Genomic DNA, 18,923 nt, shown 5'->3' with positions numbered 1-18,923 from the left:
CCACATGAAAACATTCTCTGTTCGGTTCGGACTAGACAGTTTCTTTGAACATGTTTGGTACAGCGTTTTTTTAAACGATGGAAATAAAATCCCTTAACTATTTTCAAAGTACCTTTTTTCGCTTGGCCCCCTTTTATATGATACTTCATCCGTTCCACAATAGATGTATCATTTCTCATTTGTGCACTATTCATCAATCAACTTTGACAACCTTTCTTTCACGGTTGTGTAAGACAAAACATAGTCAAGTGAGTTCTTGTTAAATTCGTATTAATACAAAGATTCCAAATGTAAACTTTTTATAATTTTTACTTATACGCATTTAGAGATATTAATGTTCGAATAAACGCGTTGGGATACGTGCAATTAGAAATGATGCATCTATTGTAAAACGGAGAAAGTAATTTTCAATTGTAATTATTTTATATTTGTGCTTTTATTTTATGACGAGTTTTATTAGACAACTCCAAATCATTTTGGACTGGACTAAGACTTTGTTGTTTTAGTAGAATTAACATTAACCTTTCCTCTGCATATATTAGATAGTACTCCTGCCTGATAGATGCAACTTTGACCTACTTTAACCTGTTCTTTTGTTTGTTTTCATGATAATCGTTCTATAGTCATTTCTATTTACGCACAATTTGTCATTGTTAATCTCAAATTTCCATTACCAGTATGTATGATGGTCGTTTAATTCAGTGCCTTAGTAGTGATGATTGGGATTTCTCTTTATCACATAACCATAATCATTAAAAGTGAGCTTCAAAGTGATTATAGTTGTAGCCATGCCTTTTAAGCCGAACAACAAAATATTTAGATAGATTATCCCCGCAAACACACTTACATTAACTTGCAAACATTACACAACAAAGAAAATCAGGAAAGTAAATACATTCTACCCAGAGCGACGCTAATAAAGCTAATCAGCTCGCTAAGCTGGAAAAAAGCTTAAAAACCCTCCACAAAACCATAGCATCACTCATTCACTCTACATACGTCGAAAACACACGGTCATTTTGTGACTATACTACAGAGCCAACTTAAAAGGCCATTAAGAAGGTCGAATAACGAAACAGCAAGCGGGGAAGCTAGTGCATTATCAGCGGCTTGGGCGAGGCAGATTAAGATTTAGTACGGTACTTGGACTCATCAATGTCAATACCTTTCTCCTGAGCCCTTTCCTCTCCAGATTGTTCCATGGTGCTTAGACCACCCTTACGCCCCATTTCACTGTACCCTTCACTACCCATCTGATCCTTACGTGTCTGTCCTCCCTTTGTGCCCAACTCCTGGTATCCTTCGTGTCCTAGCTGCTCCCTCCTTGTCTGTCCTCCCCTGCTCCTTCCTGCAATATACATCGCAATACCAATTTATTACTTCTTTTTTCTGAACAACCATTTTTTAACCAACAGAAAAGAAAAGTGTTTTAACACTTAAAAAAGTAATAATAGAGAAAATATATAAACAAGTAACCTTCAGCAAGGTGTTCTTGGGCTTCAAGAGACTTGCCACCAGTACCACCAGGCACAACAGTTTCACCTTGCCTAGCCCTTGCATCCAAATCTTGCCTACTCTCTTGTTCTGATGCCATTCTCTCTCTCTTTTCTTTCCTTAAAACTACTAAATTAAATATACCAAGTTTTGTTTTGTTTCTTTAAAAGGTTATTATTATTATGGATTTAACTCAACTGCTAATCATGGAAGGTTATTGTCTTAGACGTTTGCCTATATATAGTAAGTTTCACTGAGGACTGAGAAGATGCCGCTTAAACAAGAAGGCTACGTGTCAACAGAGGGAGCAAAATCGTTGAATTTCTCCTATGTTAATCACACGTAAGTGCTTCATCAGTAAATTGTAAGTGCTTAAGCTCCTTAATTGATGCCACGTATTGTTTGGTTTTACTTTATCGAGTAAATTCACCAGTGGTCATTTCTTATTGGGCCGACTCTATTCGGTTGTCGGGTTGTAGATAAGTTTTAACAACTTCATTATCATCCATGAGTAATCGGTACTGTTGGGCTTCTTATAGTTTCACTTCCCAATCCAAAAACCGGTTCAAAACCGACCGCAAAATATGGATTTTAACAAGTTTACAAAGTCTTATCTACAAATGGTATAAACAGTAGAAAACTTAACTCAAAATGTTATCTATTACTCCCTTCATTTCTTTTTGTTGTATCCGTTTCCATTTTAAGCGTTTCTTTTTGTTGTATCCGTTTTTATTTTTGGACATACATTTTCTTCTAAAATACGCTTACATTTCTATCTAATTACCTAAATACCTAAAGATTCCCCACCTAAATTTCCTCACCCCTATTATTTAATTCTTTTCTCTTCCCCATATATCCACTCTCTCACCTCCTTTATCACCCATCATTATCACTCCTCTCTCTTACCTTATTTCTTTATTATTTTCTCTTTTTATTTATTTATTATAATCTCTTACATACAATCATTTTTCTTACACCCAATCATTACACTTATACACCAATACAATTAAGATTCCAATTTTCCTAAAAACACCACCCTTTTCCAAATGGATACATCATTTAGGAATGGAGGGAGTACTATATACTAAAAGAGACACCAGGAATGACACGTGTCATTTCCTGGTGCGGTTTTTTCCCGTCAAAATGTTTTTTTTATTTTTTTTACTTTAAAATAAATAAATTACATTACGTTTTTTCAGGAAACTAAGATAAAAATATATTTTAATTACCATAGATGTGTACTGAATAATATATTATTGGAGGAAAGCTAAATCAATATTATTTTTCCTTTATGATATAATTTTATTTATGTATTATTATAACTTTTTAATCTGATAAGAAATATAAAAAATATTGATAAATGAACTTCTAATGTTAGTCTACTATTAATAATATAATACATGGTAACTGATAAGTAAGAATGTTAATTAAAATAATAATACATGGTAAGTAGACTAACATATAAGTTTATTTATCAAGATTTTACTCAATTCAAAATATGTTGTATTTGACTAATTCGGCTATGCTCGGGTCTTTTCGAAAATTAGTCTTGAGTCATTCGGGTTTGGTTAATGTTGTTAGATCGTTATACATACAAGTAAACGACGATAATTTTTTATTTTGTATAGTAATATGCAAATTTAGTTCATTTGAATATTTTTTTTACACAACTTTGAATTTATACTTTTTCATATATCATTTTTACTTTCATGTTTTTCTAATATCACAAGTCTTTTAATTTCTATTAAAATAATAAATTATTTTAGTAGTAGCCGTGCGTTGCACGGGTCCTAAACTAGTATATATATATATATATATATGTATATATATATATATATATATATAGGTAATAGCTATATAAAACCTGCCAGTTTCATTGATTTATACGGAGGATTCATCACCGTCGTCGCTTTTGTTCGAGGGAGTTGAAAGGAACAAACGAGGGAGGAGAGATAATACGAGATTGTTGTAGGTTTTTAATTGTATTTGTGGATGGGTTAAGTTTTTTCTTTCATGAAACCCATCACAAAAAATGACGAAATTCGAGCCTGTCGTAAAGGGCTTCATATTAATGACGGGATCTAGGTCCCGCCGTAAAACTCATCACAATAACGACGGGATTTGGATCCTGTTATTAATGGGTTATCGTTAATGTGCTACTTTTTTGTAGTGTATCAATTTTTTAGTAATAAGTTTTTATAATTTTAATAAAAATATTTATTCAGAATCACTACTAATAATGTATAAAGTTAAATATTTAACCCATAATATGTTTAGCAGGATGTATTTTCGTAGGGATTTTAAACTTTTTAGTTGTTCAGTTAGGTTCACTTATGGTTGTATGTTTGTTTTTTTAGCAGTCAGTTTTTGGTATTTGCCCTTTTTGTATAAAGGCATTAGCCGTGGTTTAAATTTAAATCTCCATTTTTGCGTAAAAAACCCATAATATATTTATCTATTAAATTTTTTTATATAATATAAAAGTTATAAAAACATACAGTACAAAATTCTGGGTAAAAGTTATCTTGGTGTAAAATAATTTTTGTATACCTTGTATGTGCAAAACCTTTACCTTTTGTAACAAGTTTTCGTGATGTGGAATCGAACCGAACAACCTGAAAAATAACGTGTTAGAACCTGATTAAATAATTTTTTCAGTTTTTTTCCTTGCACCAATTTTTATTAAAGGGAGTTGTACATTAGTTGTACAATTTTTTTATGATATGTTTTTGTATGTTTTTTGGTATGTTCACACACTAAATAACCACAACTTTTACTCACGTTTCACATTTATCACTATTACCTAACATTTTTCCTCTCGTTTGTCTGTTTTTTTTTTTTTTTGACGGGCATTGATATTTACAATTTTTTCTTACATTTTATGACCAATCAAAATGGTGCAAGTAAAAGATGTTGGACGCATTTCTGTTTTGTGTCAAGACTCCTCTCTCTAAAAAGATGTTTACAATTTTAGACAGAGAAGTGCAAGTAAAAGATGCCGGACTTCTATCCCTCCATCCCTATTTATTTGCCCAATTTTTCATTTTAGTCCATCTCTTAAAGATAAAATAGGATTATAATTTTATTATGACATAAAATACAATTTGGCCTACAACTTTTACCTCTTATCAATGTCACTCGTCCATCTCTAGTAAAGGGAGTACCGTTTTTTTTTTTTTTTTTTTTTTTTTTTTTTTTTTTTTTTACGGTGGGAGTACCATGTTAAAGTAATGAGAATTGAGAAGTATATATTGAGTAGAATATCTTGTGGTGTTGTACCAAATGAAGCAACCAAGAATTAGCAAAACACAACCGACATACTACGTATAACACTAGCTAGTTTCTTAATCCCACATTACTTCCTAATCAATATTACTCATTGTTTTCAATTTCCAGGATTAAAGGAGTAGATCCTTCTGGTCCCAACTCCCAAGACAAGTAGCAAAAAGAATAGTGCAACTCCAAGAATTGTGTGGTTACTAGAAAAACATCAACACTTTTGCAAGTGGACCACATATACGTAACCAATATAGAGTCCACAACTACCCACAATCACATCCCCACTTCCAAATGTGCGAGCCCATGCCCATGCCCATGCCCATGCCCATTCCAATCTACGTGACCCATTCAAGTTTACTACACGGACGTGGATACAAAATGCCCGTTAATATGAATCCTACCCACTCTACTATAAATACATTACGTTTCACATGCATACTTCATCACAACATAAACTCACACACTCTCATTCTTAAAGCATTCCTTTGCACCTTTCTCTAGTTTAAAGTTTGAAGTTTACTATCTTAATCTAAGTCATATCACAAAGTTTTAGCACTACTAATAGTAATTAATGGCAATGTCTATGCAAGTGCAAGCCCTTGTTTCCAACTCTGTTGGTGCTTTTACTAATGGCTCCAAGGCGTATCCACTAGGGTTCAACCCTCGGATGGCTAAACGCGTAAATTTTGGGGTCAAGTGTATGGCGGAGGGAGCTGGAGGTGAACCCAAGCTTGACTCCGGTGTACCCAAGTCAAACCCCACTGTATCCTCACCCACCCCAATACCAACCCCTAGACCTCAACCTAAGAAGGTATTGTTTATAGAATTTATTAAATAAACTTTTCAATCTTACAACTTCTTGATTTGTTATGTTTAAGTTAAAATGTCATCCCCTTGTGATTTGTGTTCATTTGACATGAGATATTGGAGAAAATTAGACATGTTAATATGCCTAAGATGAAATATATGATAAGAAAGTGCGCTAGCTTTTTTTTACTACTTCATCTGTTTCAAAATAGTTGCTTCATTTTGACTTTCAAAATAACAGTTGTTTTATTCACTAGTAGACAAATGGTTCAACTATTTAGAAACGGAGGTAGTTTTATGATAAGGCTCGGTGCATAGGTGTTAAACTGTGGATACGAATAAGTATAATTAGGATTAAAGTTATTGATTGTGTGCTAATTTGCATTAATTCCGCAGGTAAGCACAAATTTCACAGACTTGTTCGCGTTTAGCGGCCCTGCACCGGAAAGGATCAATGGGCGCCTAGCCATGATCGGGTTCGTGGCCGCAATAGCCGTAGAACTATCTAACGGCACAGACCTATTTACTCAAATATCCGACGGTGGATCACAATGGTTCCTAGGAACAAGCATCCTTCTTTCAGTAGCATCATTAGTGCCATTGCTCCAAGGAAGCCGAGCAGAAGCAAAGACACAAGGGTTAATGAACGCCAATGCCGAGCTTTGGAATGGTAGGATTGCCATGTTAGGCCTTGTTGCCTTGGCTGTTACTGAGATTGTTAAAGGTGGAGCTCTTGTTTGAGATTTTTTTTTTGAAAAGGCCAGTGTAATGAGTTGATGAAGTTTGATATTATTATTGTAAATAGGAATTGAATTGAGGAAGCTAGCGATTATGCTCCTATGATATTTTAACAGTCTTGGTAATTGTATACTAAAAAAGGTTTTTGTACTAATCACTTGTTGTAAAAATTCCAATGTCTTATCTTTTCATTGGTTAAATTGTGACCTCAAAACTTAGTTGAAATCTTTATCTTGAACGAAAAATAAAAATCCCAAATAAATGAATGCCAAAAATGGCTAAGCAGGTGCAAAACGAGATGAACGACGCAAATATTTTCCTGGATTTATGAGAGAAATCGGTGCTTCACAACATTGGAGTATGATGGAGCCCTCAAATAGTCAAATGTAGTGGAAGATGCTGCACAATTGAATTTTAAATCTATCTCAAGCATAAGCCAAGATGGGAGGGGCAGTTTAGTAAACATACTTTTCGTGTCCCTAAGCAAAAAGACTAAAATACCCTCATTTTGTTATGAATAAGTGCTTGCTGAGCCACTTGTCCCCTCTCACTTTTCTTTCTCCTCTCACCTTCGTTTTTAGGGTTACCTTTCCCGCCGTCGTCCCTCACCAAATCCCATCCTGATCGCCTCCATCCTCAATCGTTTCCCATCGACGACATTCCATCGCTTCCGGAAATGATGCATCGAGATCGAGTATTCAGGTCAAGTACATATATTTCCGGAAATGAAAACCAATTTCGGCGATAATTACGTCTTTCAAATCACTTCCAAGTACTCTTTTTCTCAGCTGCAAATTTCAATTAGGTTTTCCAAATTGTTTCGAAATCAATTTCATCTTATGTATTTTTTTGTGATGCAAAGGAAAGATTGGTCGGCCATGGCAGTTTCCTTGTCGAACAATTTGGTGAAGCTTTACTCGCCGGAAACTGGGCAATATATTGGGGAGTTTCGAGGTCACGAATCTACTATCAATGAAATATCTTTTGCCGATTCTTCGTCGTCGCATCCGTTGGTTTCTTGCTCCTCCGATGCCACAATTCGAGCTTGGGATACCAAAATTCTTCAACAGGTCAGAAATTGGATTAATTTGATTCCTGGCATTAAGGTTTTTCCGCATGATTTATGTTGTTCATATGTATCATAACCTAACAATATTGCATAAATTTAATGCCATTTGTTTTGAAATAATGCTTGTGACATCAGTGAGAAAAACAATAAATCATCTGGCATTTTTGATCAGTATGCATTTGATATATTTTTGTCTAGAACAACTCGAGAATCAAGAATCAATTCTAACATTGTCTCTGTTCTTAAGAGGACTAAAGCTATCAAGGTCCGACTTGAGCAAATGGACCGCGCTACTGCTGAAAATCGTCGCCTATCTTCTGAATTGGGTACCCCAATTGATCGGTGAAGAACACTAATCGTTGATTATGTTACTACATTGTTCTTGATTATGTTTAAATTCACAGTTACAAATCTAAAATTAAAGATGCTTCATAGCAAGATGCGAATTTGTTGCGCTCTCGATTTCACCATCCTGTCAATACTTGTGACCTGCTTTGCCTATTTCGTAAGTCTTATATGCACGCGATGCATATAATAATTTCGCACGCATCGTGTGTATATAAGACTAGTATTATACAAGTGAAGAGGTGAAGTTATTTTAGTAAATTCAACTTCGGTGTGCACTCTAGATTATTAAAATACCCTCCACGCTTATAGAATAGATAATATAATGACAACCTACCCAATAGGAAATGCCCAAAGAAGCATTTTAATCAATCTAGCCCCTTAAATAAATTCTTACCATTTTAATCAATCTGTTTATATGCGTTCGGCTCTATCTAACTTATATGTTTCTTATATTTGCACGCATTGCATTTATATTATATTTTTTACATGTTATTTCAGGTTTAAATGCAATAACACAAATCTGTTTCATTTATTCGAACGCATCGCGTGCATATAAGACTAGTCTTAAATAACACAGCTATCATGACTACTACTCCCTCCGTCCCATATTTATAGTCCTGTTTGACCAAAAACACGGGTTTTAAGAAAATGGAATATAGTACATTGAAAAGTAGAATAAAGTACAAATGATGATTGAGTTGGATGAAAAAGTGGAATAAAGTACATGGAAAAGAGAATATAGTACAAAGAAAAGTGGAATATAGTACATGGGTGGGGCTTTCAATGCATTTTTAATAATATAGTACATGAGAAAGTGGGGATCTTAATAGCCAAAATTAGAAACAAAACTATAATTTTGGGACGCCCGATTTGGAAAACACGACTATAATTTTGGGACGGAGGGAGTAACATTTTTTTAACGAAAATGATAAAGGTCGCAACTTGCGATATCTAAGCCGTGTCACAATGATGACATGACATGCTTATGTATCATGAACTTAATTGAAAAATAATAAATATTTAACTTATATAACATATTATACATGTTACAAAAAAGGTAGGAAAATACATATTCGAATATAATAAATCACGAGTCGCTCGTTTTCCGCCTTTTGGCGGGATAGCTCTGCTAGGGTCTTGACAAAGGCGGCTCCCACACTAGTAGAAAAAACCCCTGTTGTACCCCCTTGTTGCAGCGTACATGTATTAATACGCTTCAACAACCAGTCGGTCAACGCGGGTCAAACCATTTAAAGGGTTGTTGCAGCGTACAATTTAATTGTTCCCTGCAAAAAAGTTTGTTGCAGCGTACATTTTAAAAGCCCCCCGCAATAACCCTTTTTGTTGCAGCGTACAATTTAAAATCCCCCTGCAATAACCGGGTAAAAAAATTTCAAAACAAATTAAGCCGCATCTCAAATTTTCATTTCTCGCGGTCAACTCCTTTCTTCTTCCCTTACCTTTCCCTGCGTCGTCCCCTAAAGACAAAACCTAAGCCGCATCTCAAAATTTCAGTTATGTTGTTCGCGTCCCGTTCTCTTCTCCTCATTTCGAACACTCTTTCTCTTCGTTCCTCTGCGTCGCCGGCCACCACCTCCTTCATGCCGACGCTGCTGGTGCGGTGGTTGCGATGGTTATTGCGTTGTTGTGGTTGATGGTGTTGTCCTGCCTCCGTGCTCGGCTTTCCTCTGCTTGTCACCGCCAATAATGGTGGCCTACCAACACAACGTCATTTATAACTAATTGGTAAATTGATTTCAATTTTTCCCTCAATTGTTTTAATAAGTTCTTGATTTAAAATCCCAAAACCCTAACTAATCGATTCAATGTTCTTTTCCCCCTTGCTTGCGCCGCCCGTTCTGGTTGTTGGGTGACTACTAGCTAGCGCCGCCCAATTAGGGTGGGGGATTAGATCTTGCAAGAAAGGCTTCGTCGGAGATTCCAATTTTATGCCCGCCAGGGCACTCGGGGTCGCCTCTCTCTTAGTTTGAGCCGCCGCTACCGCCTTCTTTGCCGCCCTTAACGCCTCCGGCATCCACAGTGTGAGTTTGTTTATCTCGTTTCTTTCTTTTTGGAGTAAAATGTTGGATTTTTAGGTCAAATTTCATCAATTTGGGAATTCTGAAATTTGTTTTTAGTGAAAAATTGATAGTTTGCCAATTGGGTTTTTGATTTACATTGAGAATGATGATTTGGGTTGATTAATTGAAGGGTTTTAGTTTATTGTTTCAGCTATTTTTAATTTATTCTTATTAATTTTGTATTCAGGTTTAGTATGCTTGTTGATTGTTGTTTTTGGAAGAATTTGAATGCAAAGTTGTGAGATTTTTGTATTTAGTTTGTTGCATTGTCAACTTAGTTCTCATAGCTCAAGTGATCAACCCAATTACATATGCAAATTCCTGATTACAAACCCCCTTTTTTCTGTTCTGGACTCCCTTTTGAACCTAGATGAATTGTTCAATTCAGGTATAAAAAGGAAATCCTTTAACGAACCCTATCAAAGGGTAGTTGTTGTATGGAGAATTTTGAAGTGATTTAATTATAGAAGAATTGATGAAGTATTTAGGCTTGGAGCAGTTAAATCCTGGTGTTCTATACCCTTAATTAGCCAAAAGGTTTTGAGTCTTTGAACCTTACCAGTGACAAAAAGTTCAGCAAGGATACCATTCTCATTGTTTGGTCTCCCAGAGTCCTAATTAAAGTGCAACTCTTGAAATTTGAAATTTCGTGAGCTTTCTTCTTGCTTAGTCAAGAAAATTTTGTTCTATTTTTCAGTGTCGTGATTAATAAAGTACGGAGTACCTTCTAATTCTACTACCTCAATTTGGGGGGAGGGGAAGAAGTTGAATGTGTTTCTGGCCGGCTATACTTTGCATCTTTTTAGTTTTAATTTTCTTCAGTTCAGTCTTTACTCTCTTTGACCCCCTTTAATCTAAGTAAGATGGAAGAAATATTTATCTCTGTTACCATATGGTTGGATATAGTATTATTAGCTGGCCTTTTTATCAGATAGCAAAGGTATATAGATATCCCTTGTTAAGCTCTTCGGTTTCCTGCAGTCCTAAAACAATAGCAAGTGCATGTGACTATATAGCATAATCCATAAGGGAGGTGTTTTTATGGTGGAACCTCCTGAATCCTGGTATTTCAATGTAAAGGAGAAGCTGCATTTAAGCATTGCAGAATGAGTAAAGGTACTAGTTGCACTTGAGACTTCTACCCTCGTCAGCTTAAGTTTTCGACCAAAGATTATCTCTCTGCTAAGGGAACTAAAAGAATATGTTGAGCAGTTTCTTAGACGCAGAACTCCATTTCTTGGTATAAATGATGTCTAGCTAGGCTTTGCCTTTTCTTTTTTCTTTGTGCATTCTCATACATATGTCGAGGGCAGAGAAGCTAAGGTGTTTGTTGCTTTGTTTGCTTATGCCTTATTTATGTAATGCAGACTCCAAAGAGGAAAACAAAATCAATGACACAGCAGAACAGAGTGCAACCTCTGGAACAGATCTAAGCATAGTCCTTAATGCGTGGTACTCAGCAGGATTTTACACCGGCAAGTAAGTACTTATATGAATAGCTTCTTTGTTCTCAAAGTTTGGAGAAACCTGATCATTCCCTTTCCCTTTCCCTTTCCTTGTCTTTAGTGATGTACAATTATCTGCTTTCTTTATGATTCTTAATCTCTTCTTTATAAGGTTCTTCTCTTCTTAACAATATAGCTGCTAATAAGGGTTCAATTAGTTTAAGGCATTTAGACATTTAGTTGATTTGAAAAATAAACTCATTAGTGGGGCTGAGTTAAAGTCACTTCGTAGTTCGTACTTTATTAAGAGTTGTGACCAGCTTCAATAACGAGCAATTGTCCCCATTGCAGCTGATTGTAGCTGTATGGTGTGAGCTGATTCAATTTGTCTATATCTATCTCCGTATGTTTATAACTTTAGAAACAGTGGAAGTTTTGCTTACATTGGTTCTACAGGATAACTGGTTACCAAATGATATAAAAGGGAAATTGATTGTACACCAATGTAACAGTAAATGTTTGTAGTGATGGATGATTCCCTAATGGGAAATACCAAATACTCTAATTTTGTTGTCATGTACATCTTACTAATGGGAAATACTCTGATTTTGCTGTCATGTAATTGTACATCTTAGTAATGAGAAATACTTTGATTTTCGCAGGTATCTAACAGAACAGTCTCTTGCTCGTTATTGATTAAGTGTAACGATAAAGAACGGAGGTAGCACAATAGTTTAAAAACTTTAAAGAACGAAGCAACATGATTAAGTGTTCTTCCGGTTGCATCATGTGCGTATGCTATAGAAGCAAGTGATATAAACTAATGATGGTATGCTCTAACTCAACTCCTGTATTATCTCGGATCCTTCCATTAGGTTGTCATGTCATGTCATATATCTGAAGTAGGGTGGCTATCTATCTGAATATTGCTACAATGTACAGTTTCTAGTTTGCACACAGTGTAAAAGTTGCTTCTGCTGTTAAAGCATCCGATTACGCATATGCTTCTTATGTGGTTTTGACTGTTGGATAGATTTGGAGGATAAGCCTTGCACTTTAATTACTTTGCTGGATAGATTTGGAGGATATGCTTCTTAATCCTTTTGCGTTGGAACTTATACAATCTAAATATATCTTGTTACTTCATGAGTTCTGTTAAATTTTGAATCATAAAAACCTTCAAATTTTGGAATAATAGTGCTGCCAAGGTCGTGATATTCACAAGCTGGTACATAGCTAATACACGCTTGCCTACCAATTTACTTTGATCTTGGTGTCTCATCTCCCCAATTTTTGTGCTGCAGGTATTCAACCGGATTTGGTGTTACGAGAGGTTCTGCTTTGATCCATGAATTCTACTCTAGAGAGGTTGCAAATCCTTTCCTTGTACCAGTGGACACTACATTCAGAAATGGAGAGGCAACCATAAAAGCCTTTGTCTCTGTTAATTTATCTCTTGGAGACCAGTCACTTGCTGCTCAATTTCAGGAAATTCCTGCAGAACTTCGAATGTCAGAAGCAGAGAGGGTTGAATGTAGGCACTTAACCCTAGTTCTCTTGATTAATTAACCCTGCTAAATTTGAAAAATACTCCAGTAGTCTTGTGAGTCCTATATTTTAAGCTCTTAATTGCTTCTTGCAGGTTAGATTGTTGCATCTACATGGGTCTTATCAACTTGATCAACTCATCATGTGTGAGGTAGGACTTTGTTCTGTTGCTCCTCTCTAATATCAGGCCCACTGATCTTATTAATGTTCTCTTATGCTGCTGTAGTGCTTTCCTCAGTTAATTCTTTGGCTCAATGTCTCTATAGTCTTCCTTAATTGTGTTCACTCGATTCAAACTCCTTTTTTTACTATTGTTGTTATGGCAATAGCTATTATTTGAGATTCATGGCTTGCTGGAAGGACTGATTCATATGATTAGTTTTAAGTTTCCAAGACTCAATCCAATCTATTTATGCACATTTGAGACTTCTTTGGTCGTTATAGGTCATATTTAGGCTAAAATAAGGCATTTTCGCTCCCAACTTTGAACTAAAGAACCTAAGGACTCATTTTAAGCATTTTACATGATTAATATGATTAGTTTTAGTTAAAATACTCATTCCAATCTATCTTTGCACTTTTAAGGCTCATTAGGCCGTTATAGGTCATATTTAGGCTAAAATGACATTTTCGCTCCCAACTTTGAACTAACGAACCTAAAAACTCATTTAAAACTTTAATTAATGATTCATATCATTAGTTTTAACTTTCCAAGACTTAATCCAATCTATTTATGCACATTCGAGACTTCTTTGGCCGTTATAGGTCATCTTTAGGCTAAAATGACATTTTCGCTCCCAACTTTGAACTAACGAAATTAAGAACTCATTTCAAACTTATTAAATGATTCAAATGAATATTTTTAACTTTTTAAGACTCAATCCGATCTATTTATGCACATTTGAGACTTGTTTGGTCGTTATAGGTCGTAATTAGGCTAAAATATGGCATTTTCGCTCCAAACTTTGAACTAAAGAACCTAAGGACTCATTTTAAGCATTTTACATGATTAATATGATTAGTTTTAAGGTTAAAATACTCATTCCAATATGTCTTTGCACTTTTAAGGCTCATTAGGCCGTTATAGGTCATATTTAGGCTAAAATGACATTTTCGCTCCCAACTTTGAACTAACGAACCTAAAAACTCATTTCAAACTTTAATACATGACATTCTTGGTGTTGGGGTCTGTTTATTAGAAAAGATTAATATGCATAGTTTTAACTTTTTTAAACTAATATGCATAGGTTTAACTTTCTTAAACTAATTCAAATCTATTTATGCACATTTAAGGCTCATTAGATCGCTATTAGGTCATATTTAGAGCTTAAATGACATTTACGCTCCCAACTTTGAACTAAAGAACCTAAGAACTCATTTTATTCTTATTACATGATTAATATACATAGTATTAACTTTCTAAAACACATTCCAAACTATTTATGCACATTTAAGGCTCATTGGATTGTTATAGGTCATATTTAGAGCTAAAATGACATTTACGCTCCCAACTTTGAACTAAAAAAGCTAAGGACTCATTTGATTCTTATTAAATGATTAATATGCATATTTTTAACTTTCTAAAACTCATTCCAATCTATGTATGCACATTTAAGGCTCATTGGGTCGTTATTGGTCATATTTAGAGCTAGAATGACATTTCCGCTCCCAACTTTGAACTAAAGAACCTAAGGACTCATTTGATTCTTATAAAATTATTAATATGCATTGTTTAACTTTCTAAAAATCATTCTAATCTGTGTATGCACATTTAAGGCTCATTGGGTCGTTATAGGTCATATTTAGAGCAAAAATGATATTTACGCTCCCAACTTTGAACTAAAGAACCTATGGACTCATTTTATTCTTATTACATGATTAATATGCATAGTTTGAACTTTATTAAACTCATTCCAATATATTTATGCACATTTAAGGGTCATTGGATCGTTATAGGCCATATTTAGGCTAAAATGACATTTTCCTTACTCTTGACTCGTATTCTAGACTATTAGGACATTGTCATTAGTTGCTTGAATGTTAAAATGTGATATTTAATTTGCATTTAATCTGATGCTTAATTGATTTTTTTTTTTTGTAAAGGTCTATACTCTGAGGAATGCGCCTTATGCTAGTGAGGAAATTGATGTGGTTCGTGATCAATGGGCTAGTTTTTTACCAGCAAATATTTATTATTGGCCTGAGCGCGCTTGATCGAGTTGGTTTAGATGTTATAGAACAATCTTTTATATTAAAATGTATGCGTACGTTGAAATTGGAACATATATTTAAATGTACGTGCACTTTGGTTTCATGTATACAAAACAACAATTATTGTTTTTATATTTGTTATACAGGTTGCGATATTCTATTATTGTTGTGACAGGTTTCTATATTTGGTGCAAGGCACTCTAGGTATCCCTAAACAAAATTAAAATTTTCCCGCCAAAAGTGCTTTGTTGCAGCGTACATATATATGTGTACGCTGCAACAAGGGTGTAAATTAAATTTGGCAAAATTTCAGACTTGTTGCAGCGTACAACCTGCAAAAAGTGGAGTTTTTTGCAGCGTACACGACTATGTACGCTGCAACAAGTCAAAAATTTTGCCAATTTTTTGACACTTGTTGCAGCGTACATATATATGTACGCTGTAAAAAACCACTTTTTGCAGCGAACATTGTGCGCTGCAACAAGTTCATACTTGTTGCAGGCCCCCCAGTTGCAGCATACGATGTACGCTGCAACAGGGGTCTAAAAGCCCGCTGCAAAAAGAGTTTTTTCTACTAGTGCCATCTCCTCGAGTGTCATACTTTTAGAAGACATTTTTTGAGGAAACCTAGTTAATGTCCCCACAGACGGCGTCAAACTGTTTATGCCAAATTTCGTCCAAGGGGGTGATACTAACTTGAGTCGACACTAACTAAGCAAAGAAATAAAGAAAGCAATAAATGAGACGACACAAGGAGATGGTGACACGGAAAACCCAGGAATAGGGAAGAAAAATGGCTGGTGGAAATGAGTCCACCAATCCACTATAATCCCTTAGAATAATCTAAGAAAACAACTAAGTGTTTTGCGAATAATAATAAAGAATACAATGGTTGAGTAAGAATATTAGATAGCTAGGAAGAATAAGAAAGCTTTGAATGCTCGTGAACTTGTGTCTTAACATTACGCCGGTGAGGTCTTCTTATAGTACTAGGGCAACAACTAGATCAGTTGAGAGGATCCCGAGAAACAGGGATGAGTTTAGAAACCAACTTACCCACGTCTCTTGCTCACGTACAATTGTTTACTTAGACGCCCCTTGCAGCTTGACCAAATCAACCCTTTAGGCAGCGCTGTAGCTTGGACCCCAGCCTATGACTTTATTTTAATTTCCTTATAAACTTGTCTGCTGCTTTCTAATGTCGGTCGCCTACTTAGCTCACGACTTTGTCAGGCGACCCGTCAGTACTTGTGGATAGGACAATACTTGGCGACACGACATGATCAAACGACAAGCGGTTACAACATTAGTACAAAAAGTGGGATAACACTTTTCATTCCCATTCTTTCCTTTTCTTGATATCATTTCTTTTTCTCTTTGCAAACCATACGCTCATTAAATATTACGATACGTGATCAATCACTCATTAAATATAACGATACGTGATCCCTACTAGTTCATTAAATGTCACACAAGTATCGCGGAGGACTAGAGGGGCTCTACCTTAATTCAATTTACTTCCCTTAATGTTTCCAGCATTGAAGGACTAGAATACTAGAGTCTAGATGTTCCTAGTCCCAACAAGTAGCAAAAAGGGTAGCGCAACTCCAAGATATGTGGTAACTAGAAGAACATCAACACTTTGGAAGTGGGCCTCTCATATAAGCGGTCATTATAGAGTCCACAACACCCTTCCAAATGTGTGAGCCCATACGTATCTAAGTGACCCCTTAAATTTACTAGACGACGTGTAACCAAATTGTCCCTTAATCGGATCCTACCAACCCTATTATAAATACAATACCTTTTACATCCATACTTCATCACAACAAAAACTTACACTCTTGTTTTAAAGCATTTTTGTGAACCTTTTTCTATTTCAAAGTTTGCAGTTGTTTACTAGCTTAATCCAAGCCAAATCACAAAGTTTAGTACTACTAATAGTAATGGCTATGTCTATGCAAGTACAAGCCGTTCTTTCCAATTCAGTTGGTGCCTTCACTAATGGCTCCTCTAAGGCGTATCCACTAGGGTTCAACCCTCGGATGTGCAAACGTGTCAACTTCGGCGTCAAGTGTATGGCCGAGGGAGGGGCTGGTGGTCAACCCAAACTTGATTCCGGTGTACCCAAGCCAAACCCCACCGTATCTTCACCCACCTCGATCCCAACCCCAACCCCAACCCCAAGGCCACAACCAAAGAAGGTAAGCACAAACTTCAGAGACTTGTTCGCATTTAGCGGCCCTGCACCGGAAAGGATCAACGGCCGCCTAGCCATGATCGGCTTCGTGGCCGCAATAGCAGTAGAGCTATCTAACGGCACTGACCTATTTACTCAAATATCCGACGGTGGATCACAATGGTTCCTAGGAACAAGCATCCTTCTTTCAGTAGCATCATTAGTGCCATTGCTCCAAGGAAGCCGAGCAGAAGCAAAGACACAAGGGTTAATGAATGCCAACGCCGAGCTTTGGAATGGTAGAATTGCTATGTTAGGGCTTGTAGCCTTGGCTGTAACTGAGATCGTTAAAGGTGGAGCGCTTGTTTGAGTAGTGTAATGATCTACTTGTGGAAAGTTTGATATTATTGTTGTAAATAGAAATTGAATTATTAGGGAAGCGATTATGTTTCTATGATAATTATGTTTTTGAACTATAAGAATTAACAGGCTTGGTAATTGTATAATTGAAGAAGTTGTTTTTTTTTACTAATCACATAATCTTGTAAAATTTTCAGTCAGCCTACGAAAGGCTATGAAGAATAATAAAGTCAGCCTAATGTAAACGAGTGCAAATGACTAAACTCAAGAAAACAAAGGGAATAATGGATTTCTATCTTGTCGATTAGAGGATTAGTATAACTGTTAACTTATAAGCAATTCCTTTGTTTTACGACTAGACTACTAGAGTTGTAAGAACTACGGAGCCTTTCCTAGAAGATATGCTGCCCAAGAGTGTATTAATGGGCAAGGGGTATGTCCTTTGTAACCAATTACCAATGCCGCTTAAATGCTTAATTAAATTTTTTCTCCTTACTTTATGTTTTGTCTAATATATAAAACTCGAATAAATGGTAGTGCACTAATCCTTACAGAGTTAAATAGTTTTATTTTATAATTTTATATAATTAAAGCACGTAAAATGATGGTTAATGAGAGGTGAGCAAACCCCCAATGCTCCATTCTCACCTATGCTACATCAATTGCCTCATTATATCTCTAACCTTTAAAATACTCACATTTGCAACACTATGCTTATCAATAGTGTTTTGAGTCACAAATTCATGAAATTCACTATTCCTAAGGAAATGTTTTGCATTCCTTCCCTTTGCAAGCTCTATCATACTTCTTCAATCAACCAAGGTTCAAACCTTGTAAGCAACAAATTTCCACATTTTTTTTCACTTTCTCTCTTTTCTGTTTTCTGATTCATAAGTGATAAATATTATATAAGGGAAAAGCTTTCCCCCAATATTATTGATGAACAAGAGTATTTATACACCCACAATTTCCAAGCAGGGCGTACGAAACAACTAGGATAAGAAAATCAAAGAGTTTCCTAAACCCACTAACCTTCCTAATACTTTCTAACTTACGTAACAACTACAACATTAATACTTTTAATACTTTGTAACTTACATAACAGCTAGAACATTATTACTTTCTTAATTAATTAGGTATAACATTTAATTTTCGTAACACCCTCCCTCAAGTTGGAGCATGTGTGGGGATTAAAAATGCCCAACTTGGAAAAAAGAAAATCAAATTGTTGCTTCCCAAGAGCTTTAGTAAACATGTCAGCGAGCTGTGAGGAAGTGGATACATAAGATGGTTCAATTACACCATCTACTATAGCATCACGAACAAAATGACAATCAACCTCAATGTGCTTTGTGCGCTCATGA

General features: G+C 35.6%; 3 protein-coding genes and 1 long non-coding RNA gene across 4 annotated transcripts; 3 read left to right on the top strand and 1 right to left on the bottom strand.

Annotated features, from left to right (window-relative positions):
- Nucleotides 1–841: 841 nt before the first annotated feature.
- LOC110794898 (carrot ABA-induced in somatic embryos 3) lies at nt 842–1,703 on the bottom strand. The gene is made up of 2 exons (XM_021999867.2): nt 1,477–1,703; nt 842–1,348 (listed from the first exon to the last, which is right to left on the bottom strand). The coding sequence occupies exons 1-2, from the start codon at nt 1,592–1,594 to the stop codon at nt 1,125–1,127; spliced, it is 342 nt and encodes a 113-aa protein (XP_021855559.1). The 5' UTR covers nt 1,595–1,703; the 3' UTR covers nt 842–1,124.
- A 3,459-nt stretch (nt 1,704–5,162) lies between these two features.
- Nucleotides 5,163–6,472, top strand: LOC110794900 (early light-induced protein 1, chloroplastic). The gene is made up of 2 exons (XM_021999868.2): nt 5,163–5,584; nt 5,977–6,472. Exons 1-2 carry the CDS (start codon nt 5,345–5,347, stop codon nt 6,319–6,321), a joined length of 585 nt encoding a protein of 194 aa, XP_021855560.1. The 5' UTR covers nt 5,163–5,344; the 3' UTR covers nt 6,322–6,472.
- Nucleotides 6,473–9,181: 2,709 nt separating this feature from the next.
- LOC130463649 (uncharacterized) lies at nt 9,182–15,379 on the top strand. The gene is made up of 7 exons (XR_008923826.1): nt 9,182–9,481; nt 9,617–9,777; nt 11,184–11,295; nt 11,924–12,090; nt 12,566–12,795; nt 12,904–12,960; nt 14,913–15,379. It is a non-coding gene; the product is annotated as an uncharacterized lncRNA (long non-coding RNA).
- Nucleotides 15,380–16,845: 1,466 nt separating this feature from the next.
- LOC110794901 (early light-induced protein 1, chloroplastic-like) lies at nt 16,846–17,681 on the top strand. Its single transcript, XM_021999869.2, has one exon. The coding sequence runs from the start codon at nt 16,967–16,969 to the stop codon at nt 17,567–17,569; it is 603 nt and encodes a 200-aa protein (XP_021855561.1). The 5' UTR covers nt 16,846–16,966; the 3' UTR covers nt 17,570–17,681.
- Nucleotides 17,682–18,923: the final 1,242 nt, after the last annotated feature.

This window comes from Spinacia oleracea, chromosome 6 (genome assembly GCF_020520425.1).
Source record: "Spinacia oleracea cultivar Varoflay chromosome 6, BTI_SOV_V1, whole genome shotgun sequence".
Classification (NCBI taxonomy): domain Eukaryota; kingdom Viridiplantae; phylum Streptophyta; class Magnoliopsida; order Caryophyllales; family Amaranthaceae; genus Spinacia; species Spinacia oleracea.
This window is presented reverse-complemented; position numbering and strand designations above follow the sequence as displayed.

Coding starts and splice junctions, on each gene's coding strand:
- LOC110794898 (XM_021999867.2), bottom strand. CDS start 1,594: ATGGCATCAGAACAAGAGAGTAGGCAAGATTTGGATGCAAGGGCTAGG. Junction 1,349..1,476: donor CCAAGAACACCTTGCTGAAG/GTTACTTGTTTA, acceptor TGTATATTGCAG/GAAGGAGCAGGGGAGGACAG.
- LOC110794900 (XM_021999868.2), top strand. CDS start 5,345: ATGGCAATGTCTATGCAAGTGCAAGCCCTTGTTTCCAACTCTGTTGGT. Junction 5,585..5,976: donor CTAGACCTCAACCTAAGAAG/GTATTGTTTATA, acceptor TTAATTCCGCAG/GTAAGCACAAATTTCACAGA.
- LOC110794901 (XM_021999869.2), top strand. CDS start 16,967: ATGGCTATGTCTATGCAAGTACAAGCCGTTCTTTCCAATTCAGTTGGT.